The 11,290-nt window shown below is 42.3% G+C and overlaps 1 protein-coding gene across 1 annotated transcript; it reads right to left on the bottom strand.

The window, feature by feature from the left end:
- Positions 1-435: 435 nt before the first annotated feature.
- c30h7orf57 (chromosome 30 C7orf57 homolog) lies at positions 436-9,829 on the bottom strand. Its single transcript, XM_017722228.2, has 8 exons — positions 9,718-9,829; positions 7,949-8,016; positions 6,938-7,111; positions 6,738-6,831; positions 4,049-4,145; positions 3,009-3,097; positions 2,507-2,607; positions 436-1,268 (listed from the first exon to the last, which is right to left on the bottom strand). The coding sequence occupies exons 2-8, from the start codon at positions 7,983-7,985 to the stop codon at positions 1,216-1,218; spliced, it is 645 nt and encodes a 214-aa protein (XP_017577717.1). The 5' UTR covers positions 7,986-8,016; positions 9,718-9,829; the 3' UTR covers positions 436-1,215.
- Positions 9,830-11,290: the final 1,461 nt, after the last annotated feature.

Raw genomic sequence — 11,290 nt, 5'->3', positions numbered from 1 at the left:
CACCCTCAAAATCACTCTGGAACACTATTACTATAACGACTTTAAGAGAAAAATAGCTGGCGTGCTCATCAGTGCCCCGAAAGGCAGAGATCCATCACAGCCAACGTCTGTTGTGTATTCAGAACCATTTCATGAAATAACATTGCGATGCAGCTTTTAGGATCATTTAACGCTTCACACATCTGCTTCCCCATCATCACCACTGTGAACAAATTCTGACAGAGAACAGTTCATTTCACACCAAACCACTCTGAACGACTTTGTTTAGAACTTGACAGCTTAGTTACCCTAAAATTTTGAAAAACTAGTGGAAATCCTTTTTTTCTGGGAAAGCAGCCTATAAGCTTTATATCCAGCTTAAAGCTTTTCAGCAACGCAGATGCACCACCAACTAAACAACAACAAAACAAAACAAAAGGCTTCAGAACAAACCGGTTTCCATGCACATGCACATTTATTCAGCTATCAATAGTCAACATTAATTGACAGTAACTGTAAACATGGTTTAAGGAGAGAAAAACCCATATAGAGTTAAACTCAGTGTAGCACATCTACTGAATCTGAACCTGAATCTAAGAAAAAAGTATTTACCATCACACCGAAAACAATATTGAACAACAAGACATTCACGATCGCAAACTCCCTGAACCCCCTGAAAGGTCTTGACACACACTTTCATCCCAGTTCTAGTGCAGTAGTGACAGTGATGAGGACTAGTAATCGGCACACATGTTTTTTGGCATGTGTTTCCAAACGAGAGGCGGAAAAAGGTCGGAGTCTGCCTGTGGCTGCAGCACGTCTGTGTCGGATATATAAGAAGATTATGCGTTTCTTGTCAGTAGAAAAATATAAATAAATATCTAAAAAAAAAAAAAGACAGAAAAAAAAAAAAGTATTTTAACATATCCTCAGGTGGTGAAATGTATGAAAAATGAAAACCTGGGCCAATGGCTGAATCAGTGCCTAAAAGGCTTAACTCTGTGCTGCAGGTATAGTATGGTTCCTACTTGTGTTGGCAACAAATAACATGTCATTTCAAAGGGGCTTAGAACTTTTAAGACCACAAGCACCATTAGATATGTAAGCATGACACAAATGACTTCAAAAGATAACGATGACTAAAAGAACCTTGCATAAATAGGAAGAATACAGGGTGGGGAATGGTGGGTTGGCCACCTGCACGACTCGAGTGGAAGCTGCCTTCTCCTTCTGTTTCTACTCCAGCTCATCCTCTGGGGCAATTGTGCTGGTCTGCTCCGAGGTCATACCTAAACCACAGAAGACACACACCGTTTCAAACCATTCGGCAAAATCTCATCTAATACATCACATGTCCAAACGTTTGTGGACATCTGCTCATTCAATTTTTCTTCTGAATTAAAGGGTATTAAAGGGGAATTTGTGCCTCTTTGCTGCAGTAACAGCCTCTAATCTATTGGGAAGGCCTCACACTAGATGTGTGAACATTGCTGTGAAGATCTGATTGCATTCAACCACAAGGGAAATAGTGAGGTCAGGCACTGATGTTAAATGATCAATTCTGTATCAATCCAACTCTTCCCAAATGTACTGGATGGAGCTCCATCTCTTCAGTCAACACAGTTCCACTGCTTTACAGCCTAATTCTGGGGGGGCTTTATACCCTTCTATTTGATGCTTGGCAATAGGCATGATGACATTAGGTTCATGTGCAGCTGCTTCAAAGCATCTCCATTCTTAATCGGTCAACAGATGTCTAGGGAGAACATTATAGATGCATCGATACCATTATCAGTATCGGGCAAATGCTACGCCTTATAAAAATGTTTATTATCAAAAGATGCTGAGCTATACAATATCATTATTTAATGTGATTTTCACTTAATAATGATTAAATCAGTGAATGCTAAAAAAACAAAAAACTAACAAAAACATGTGAGCTAAATACAACATACACTCACCTGCCACTTTATTAGGTACAGTGTTCAGTTGCTTGTTAACACAAATCACATTTAACATCACACGGCCGCAGCTCAGTGCATTTAGGCGTGTAGAGGTGGTCAAGACGACCTGCTGATTTAAGGGGCTTTGAACGTGGCGTGGTTGTTGGTGCCAGACGGGCTGGTCTGAGTATTTCAGAAACTGCTGATCTGCTGGGATTTTCACACACAACCATCTCTAGGGTTCACAGAGAACGGTCCGAAAAAGAGGGAATATCCAGTGAGCGGTCAGTCGTGTGGACGAAAACGCCTTGTTGATGTGAGAGGTCAGAGGAGAATGGGCAGACTGAAAATGATGAGTAGTCTAGCCAAGTTCACAGAATATACACTATATGACAAATTACCAGACTGCAACTGTGGAGCAGGTGTCAAAATGGGGTTCCCTCTGGGACACAGCACTGCCGGCTTTGGCATTGTTCCTTATTAAGCATACCTGATTCCACTCATCAGCTAAGCAAGGCAATAACTGCTATAAATATAAGTGCATTCCTTATATCCCCACACTGATCTAAAACAAGGCGTCTTACTTGAGGAATCATCATCTGGAGACTTCTGGTCATCCTCCATATAACCGAAGCTCAACAGCTTGGACATGCTGACAGGAGCTACGGTCTTCTTATCATGTGACCTGCACAGTAAAATGTAATGCAAAAACAAGTAACATACACTATAATACTAGATTTATCATATCACTCTTTCAGGGTGCTGGATTTTGTAAAAACTGAACATGGTATCAGTTGTGGGCTGGGAACCTAACTCCCAACTGCTCTCCCGGTGCCGCAGCTAGGGCCGCCTACCACTCCGGGCAAGCATGCTCACTGCCCCCTAGTGTGTGTACATTCAGTAGTGTGTACGCGGGTGTTAATACTGCACGGATGGGTTAAAAGCAGAGTTAAGTTTTTGAACTAATAAGGGTAACTAAAAAAAACTCTTAGCTTTACAAGGAATTAAGTGGATTATTGACAAAGACATGGTAAATCTGAGGTTATTAAAATTTGGGGTTATGGTAAAAAAAATTACGATACACACCTCCTTTTATACTTGTTGGTCTCCTCAATGTCCTTCTGGTTTAAGGAGAGATTCTCCATGTCCTTGCTAGTAGGACTGACCATTGATTTCTGCAGGACAGAAGAGATAGACATCATTCCACTATCTGGTTTTCCCTTTGAAAGAGGCTATGATTGAAGTGTGATGGAGATGAAATGATTAATATGTTCTAGATGAATAAACACAATAAGCAAAGACATTAAAATAAAAAAGGCCATAGAATGCAATTCAAATATAGGAAAAACCATCAGAAAAAGTCCATTAAATAACAGCAAAAAAGCTTTAAAACAGGCACTAATGAAAGTTCATTATTCCTTATGTTCCCATTGTGAAATGATGCATGTGGAACAGACTGTCCACTTCCACTGAATCCCATTACACAATGACGTAGATTACGGTCTCATGGGCTGGTTAAGTTGGGTTGAGATGAAACTAATGCAGAAGCTTTTTCACACCCTGTGAGGAACAGAGAGCATCTTGCTTACTGGCACAACATCCAATTATAAGCATTAGAAAGCTGAAGCCAACAATTCAACTCAGTACTAGAGAATAAACCAGACAGTAATTGTCACCTAAAGTCTCTACCTCCTTAGTGGTTACATATACAGATATATTATGAATGTCCTATGCTCAATCAGTGTATGTGAGTAAGCAGAAAGAAAAAATAAAATCACCAGCCAAACCTGGATTAGTTTCAAAATGTGGAAATAAAAGATTAGTTGATAGCAAATCCATCATTTGAACAGATTCAAAGACAGAAAAAAAAAAAAAAAAAAATCAACCACACAAACAAAAAACCAAAATAAAAATCAGAAGAACTGGTAATAAACAAGATTGTTTTTGTTATGGCAAAACAAATCAAACAGGCAAGCAAATAAAAAAATCCTTAAAACGATTCACCACATGGAGACTGTAACTGAAAGGCTATGAATGACATGGGCGCAGGAGAAAGCATGAGAGGGGATTTGGTAAAGAAAGAATGGGATGCAGAATGGTGGCACTGACGCGGCTGCTCCTTTCACCTGTCTTTTATCAGCATCATCTGACTCCTTCTCCCATGCTGAACAGTCATCAGTCCCAAACGGGGCCACCAGCCTCTGCGAGGTTGCTTTACCTTGGCTGCAAGCACAAAATCACTGTGACACTAGCCCAGCCTTACAGGCCACCAGACTGGAGAGTTTTAATTGGCCTCACCTTCAAATATTGTTCAGGGAACATATACATTGTGCCACGCATAAAAGGTAACATATCACGTTTGGTGCTGAATATGAAATTTTGTTACCATAAACACCCATCAGGTATAACATTCTGACCACCTCCTTGTTTCTACACTCACTGTCCACTTTATCAGCTCCACTGACCGTATAGCTGCACTCTGTAGTTCTACAGTTACAGACTGTAGTCCATCTGTTTCTCTGATACTCTGTTACCCTGTTCTTCAGTGGTCAGGACCCTCATGGACCCTCAAAGAGCAGGTACTATTTGGGTGGTGGGTCATTCTCAGCACTGCAGTAAAACTCTGTGTCACTGCTGGACTGAGAATAGTCCCCCAATAAAAAATATCCAGCCAACAGCGTCCTGTGGGCAGCGTCCTGTGGGCAGCGTCCTGTGACCACTGATGAAGGACTAGAGGATGACCAACACAAACTGTGCGGCAGCAGATGAGCTGTCGCCTCTGACTTTACATCTACAAGGTGGACTGACCAGGTAGGAGTGTCTAATAGAGTGGACAGTGAGTGGACACAGTGTTTAAAACCCCCAGCAGCACTGCTGTGTCTGATCCACTCAGACCAGCACAACACACACTAACACACCACCACGACGTCAGTTTTGTGAGGGTCCTGTGAGGGTCCATGGGGGTCCTGACCACTGAAGAACAGGGTAACAGAGTATCAGAGAAACAGATGGACTACAGTCTGTAACTGTAGAACTACAGAGAGCAGCTATACAGTAAGTGGAGCTGATAAAGTGGACAATGAGGGTAGAAACGATGAGGAGGTCACAATGTTATGCCTGATCAGCGTATATGATGTGTCACAACCTTTGCACAGGCCACTTTTTCCCCCTAATATTTTAGATTTGGCACAAACAGTAATTGTGCATTAAAATGTACAGAAGTGTGTTCTCTGTAAAGGATGTGTTCACTTATTTTCACTTAGCAAATCAACAAAACATGTGACCAAACATTTCCATACAACAGTGCAAGAACAGTTAAAGTTATGCCTGTAATAATGAAACTTGAATAAAAGGACTGAAGTGATCTTCAAACAAGGGCAAACAGGGTCATTGACGCAAAGCACCACTTTTAAGAAGCATCAAAGGCTATACGAGTGCTAATGTGTGTATATGAGTGTGAAGAACCTTCAGCCTACTAAATGTGAGCGAGTTAGTGCACGGGTGGGTTACAAGCAAGGTCCCTAAGGTGCTTCACATCTGCAAACTGTGTGCATACAAGCCAAATAATTTGCATTAATAAACATTCAGTGTACAGCGTGTTGCACAAGAACCCTATAAAAACATACACCATACTGCCAAAAGTATTCGCTCGTCTGCCTTCATACGCATATGAACTTGAGTGACATCTCATTCTTAATCTATAGGGTTTAATATGATGTCGGCCCACCCTTTGCAGCTACAACAGCTTCAAATGTTCTGGGAAGGCTTTCCACAAGGGTCAGCAGTGTGTTTATGGGAATTTCTGACCGTTCTTCCAGAAGCACATTTGTGAGGTCAGACACTGATGTTGGATGAGAAGGCCTGGTGCTGAAGCATTAGGAGCTCCTCTCACTGGAACGAAGGGGCCGAGCCCAACTCCTGAAAACCCCCCACACAATAATCCCCCCTCCACCAAACTTCCATTGAACTGCCAGACAGAGAAGCACGATTCATCACTTCAAAGAACAAATCTCCACTGCTCTAGAGCCCAGTGGTGGCGCTTTACACCACTGCACTCAATGCTTTGCATTGCACATGGTGATGTAAGGCTTGGATGCAGCTGCTCGGACATGGAAACCCATTCCATGAAGCTCTCTACGCATGGGCTAGAGGTAAGGAACCAGCCCTGTGACCGGAAGGTTGTCAGTTCGATCCCCTTGGCTGACAGTCCATGACTGAAGTGCCCTTGAGGGAGGCACCTAACCCCCAATTGCTCCCTCGGTACAATGGATAGGGCTGCCCACTGCTCCAGGCAAGTGTGCTCAGTGTCCCCTAGTGTGTGTTCACTAGTGTGCATGTATGTGGGTGTTTCACTGCAAGGATGGGTTAAATGCAGAGGTCTAATTTCAGTGTGCAAACACAGAGACAAATGGTTCTAAATTCTATTCTATTCTATTCTATTCTATTATTGTGCTAACCTGAAGGCCACATGAAGTTTGGAGGTCTGTAGTGATTGACTCTGCAGAAAGTTGGCGACCTCTGCGCACTATGAGCCTCAGCATCCATTCTTTCACTAATGTCTGTAGAAGCAGTCTGCAGGTCTAGGGGCTCGGTTTTATACAACTGTGGCCATGGAAGTGATTGGAACACCCGAGTTCAATTATTTGGATGGGTGAATGAATACTACTGGCAATATAGTGTACGTAACATCCATAAAGAGGCTCCTTGCCCAGAATTTGTATACTTCCAATGTTCCTGTTCCAATCTTACTCCAAACACATCCATGTCTGTTGACCAATTTGACAGGACAGTGGAATTTCAAGTATTAAATCTCACCTTTGCTGACCATCTGTCCCACCCAACCAGTCAGGGCGGCTGACTGAGCCGGACTTAGCTTCAGCATCCTCATCAGCATCATGAGACAATAAACCTACAACAAAAAATTGATCAGAAAAGAAAAAACGTCTCAACGTGTCACACATGAAAGCACATACTTAAACTAGTTGAGGTCGCCCAAAAATTAAGGAATTATTTACCCTTGTGTCCTCCTTGCTTTGCCAGTTTAACATAGTCTGAATCAGTGGCCTGAATCCCTACTCGCCGTCCTTTGGTTTTCTCCTCAGGTGCGATGTCAGCACTTTGTGACAAACCAGGAATCTGTGATGCGGGACCAGCTGCACCATTTGCGCTAGGAACACTGGTTCTCATTCCTGCAATGACATTGAATGATATTCAAGTCAAGAACTGCAGTCCAAATTCAAGTTGCAGACCAAAACAACATTGATAATAATCATCATTGTTACCAGTTTAGTGATTATTTTGACCCTATAGTCAGGGGTGATGTAACACCCTTTTGGTGCCACTCTTACTTTCCGGTTTTTATTTTTTTTAAATTAACTTTCACATCATAAACAGTTACACTTGAAGGAAGGCATATACAAATCACAGATTCACAAATCCAATAATAAAAGAGTAAAATGACAGGAAAAGGAAAAGAGTGACTCATTAGCAGGTAAAATGGTAGTTATTGTGCTTAATTTATACAAGAGACTCACGTGTACATATAAGATATACACAAAAACCTTTGACTACTCAGCTCTTATGAATGTAATAATTCCCCAAGAGTGACAATTTTCTAGCATCGTCCCTACGTTTACAACTTGTATCACAAAATAAAAGCCACACCATGCAGTCATTAATACCCCTACGTTGGTTATAAGTTAAGAAAATCATAATCTCAAGCTTAAACAGGAAACAAGGTCACATTTAAAGGATAAATGCTCCAAAAACTCATGTTGCTCTAAGCAAACAGAGCAGTTAATGAGAACATTGAGGAATCTGTTCGGTACAGTACCTGAATCTAAAGTAACAATATTTCTAATATTCATGTTCATTTGTGATCACAAACATCTTCACCTCCCAAAACCAATGACGGGACACTCCCCTCAGATCTGCCATACATGAAGGAACCTCTCAGCAAATGGAAAATATGTGGCAGGGTCTTAATGATCATATCACAACCTACCCTTTTAAAGGGAATAACCTACCAGGCTTAGTTCGGCGATAGTTGGGCTCGGCAGACATGTTTGACGTGTGAGCTTTACTGTAGAAGTTGCTGTAAAGAAGAAATAAGACAAAGATGCAGGTTAAGAATTTGCTCATGCTGGAGGTCGAGGCACATTAACTGACTGCTAGCCCAACCTTAGATGTACTAATGTTAGATACACTACCTGTTAACTCAAATCGCTGCTTACAATCACAACAACCCAACAGAGCTGTGGATGATTTGAGAATTTGATAATAACTAAATAATTAAAACGCCTCATATCTGAGAAGCGCTCAGATCTTGAGGCAGATAAAATAGCTTTGTTCCTCCCAAAATAATGCGATACTGAATAAACCTTTTCAGAACAGCTTCTGGTGTCTGCAATACGTGAATCCACACTTTCAATCTATAAATTACTATCAAATCAAACGTCGATTATTAATGACAAGGCGATTCCAAACTACAGTGTATATAAGGGCATTAAAGCCCGGCACTTGATGCCGACAGATTTTTTCAGTCATAATCTGTCCAAGAAGAGATTTAGGAGCTGTTAGGAACCTGTGTGTGTTCATGCTACCTCTACATAACATCTTCAGCTTCAAGGGGAGCCTTGACTGTTAAAACCTGGATGCTTCATATCAGGATGCATGTCCAGCACTATTAAAATATGACGTATAAACCAAACAAAAATGCTTTGTTTTTATTATAAACTACATCAGAAACGGGGAAATTCCCCCCTACCAGGAGGCCGCACTGCGATCCCATGACTGCACTGGACTCTCACTATATGAATGATATATTGGGGTTGAATTAGGTTTTCTGATAGCTGCTCCTCATTCAGCAGACAAGAGAAAACAGCAGATACTGAAAGCCAGAACACACAGGGGAACCTAAGTAGAGGGATTTTGTCTCTCTGTGATGAGCATTTGTCTCTGACTTCACATCTGCAAGGTTGGCGTGTCTAGCAGAGTGGACAGCGGGTGGACACGGTGTCAAGAAAGTCCAGCAGTGCTGCTGTGTCAGATCCACCTGTACTAGCACAACACAGCACCATCAGGTCAGGTCACTGCAGTGCTGAGAATGATCCTGTGGGGGTCCTGACCACTGAAGAACAGGGTAACAGAGTATCAGAGAAACAGATGGACTACAGTCTGTAACTGTAGAACTACAGAGTGCAGCTATACAGTCAGTGGGGCTGATAAACTGGACAAGGGGCGTCTTTCAACGTCACAGCCGATGTGTCCGCACAGTCAGGCTTCCCTAGTTTCGTGCTCAGAACCGGGTTCTCTCGCTATAGTGGAGCTGCTGTGGCCTCGGCCCCGATCCCACCGCGGACAGCTGCTCGGCTCCTCTCGGGGTTTGGTTCTTATGGTTATAGTTGCCGTTCCGCGGCTAAATGCTAACAAAACATCCACCGCTCGGCGATTTCGGCGCCCCTCCGACGGCCTTTCATCACACGCCCTTTAGGCATCCTTCTGGGACGCTGCTGTCCGCGTATACTCGCATTAAACGAGGGGCGAGTTGTATTTGAGCCGCTTTTCTGCGGGGCGGCTCGACGCTGGTCGCCTGGTAACAAAAGCAGCATCACTGTAAAGCTAACCGTGCTAACCGTGCTAACCGCGCTAGCGAGCGTCCCCGCCGAGGGCTCAGCTGCGGAAAAACACGGCTTATTAAAACACGGATGACGTGAAAGCTTAAGAATCAGCACCTGTGGCCACAGTAGGTCGCACCTGCGTCGCTTTCTTTCAACACATCTCTGGAAAATCTTACCTGATTCAGCCGCGGCCGGATTTAACGCTGCGTCTCCTCCCGATGCGCCTCTGCTCCGCTTCCTCCCCTCCTCCAGGTTACTCTGGGCTGACGGGCTGACGGGCGCCGCCTGCTGGAAAAGGCGCAACGCTTCATGTTCGGATTACGTAATTCGGCGTTTGCTTCTTCTTCTTCTTCTTCTTACGCGCTAGAGGGCTGGACTCAAATACAAGCTCTCAGAATCCACCGACAGGAGTAGCAAGAAGGGCCTAAGGTGACTTAGTGATTACTTCTGAATAAGACGTGGTCGCAAATTAATAAATGGAGGCCACGAGTTATTATGTTACTATATTACTACAATTGAGACACACTTTACTATATTAAGGCCACCGTTTACTGTATGAAGGCCATGAATGATAATAGTAAGGCCATAAATTACTATATACAGGCGTATATTTACTGTATTGAGTCCACAATATACTATACTGAGGCCACAAATTAATAGACTGAAGCCACATGTTTCTGTATCGAGGCTACACATTACTATTTACTATACTACTCCAAGAAAATGAACTAATCAAAATAGTCTCTTCTGCAAAACCATCGACCTGTATTCTGGACCCGATCCCTACAGGTCTACTCAAGGAAATCTTACCAGAAATAACTAAGCCTATTCTGTCAATAATAAACTCCTCTCTTAGCCTCGGATACATCCCAAAAACTTTTAAACTTGCAGTAATTAGACCGCTGATTAAGAAAGCTAACCTCGATCCCTGTGAACTATCAAATTATAGACCCATCTCAAATCTCCCCTTCATATCTAAGATCCTGGAAAAAGTGGTAGCAAAACAATTAAGCCCTTATTTGCATAGGAATAATCTACATGAAAAATTTCAGTCTGGTTTTAGGCCACATCATAGTACAGAAACAGCATTAGTAAAAAATTATAAATGATCTTCTATTATTCACTGACCAAGGAAATGTGTCGTTGTTAGTCCTCCTTGACCTTAGTGCAGCATTCGACACAATAGACCACGCTATCCTACTAGATAGACTAGAAAACCTTGTAGGGGTAACAGGAACAGCTCTTTCCTGGTTCAGGTCCTACCTCACCGATCGATATCAGTTTGTTAATGTAAAGGGTGAATCATCTGTTCGTGCAAAAGTAATGTATGGTGTTCCACAAGGTTCTGTTTTAGGACCTATATTATTTACAATATATATGCTACCACTAGGCACCATTATCAGTAAACACGGCATAAATTTCCACTGTTATGCAGATGACACTCAGTTATACATATCAAGTAAACCGGATGATAAAATTAAACTTGCCAAGATTGAGGACTGTATAAAAGACATAAAAGATTGGATGTCAAATAATTTTCTGTTACTTAACTCAGATAAAACAGAGGTCCTGCTTCTTGGTCCAAAATTAGCCAGACACAAACTGTCTAACTCAACACTAAAACTTAACAATCTCTCAGTTTCATCAAGCCTATCTGTTAAAAATCTTGGTGTCATGATAGACGCTGATCTCTCCTTCGACACACATATGACTAATATCACTAGAACAGCCTTCCTGCATCTCCGCAAT

This window comes from Pygocentrus nattereri, chromosome 30 (genome assembly GCF_015220715.1).
Source record: "Pygocentrus nattereri isolate fPygNat1 chromosome 30, fPygNat1.pri, whole genome shotgun sequence".
Lineage (NCBI taxonomy): Eukaryota > Metazoa > Chordata > Actinopteri > Characiformes > Serrasalmidae > Pygocentrus > Pygocentrus nattereri.
Note: the sequence above shows the minus strand (reverse complement) of the source record. Positions and strands in the feature narration are given on the sequence as shown.

Coding starts and splice junctions, on each gene's coding strand:
- c30h7orf57 (XM_017722228.2), bottom strand. CDS start 7,985: ATGTCTGCCGAGCCCAACTATCGCCGAACTAAGCCTG. Junction 4,146..6,737: donor GGGACAGATGGTCAGCAAAG/GTGAGATTTAAT, acceptor TTGTGCTTGCAG/CCAAGGTAAAGCAACCTCGC. Junction 1,269..2,506: donor TCCAGATGATGATTCCTCAA/GTAAGACGCCTT, acceptor TCTGTGGTTTAG/GTATGACCTCGGAGCAGACC.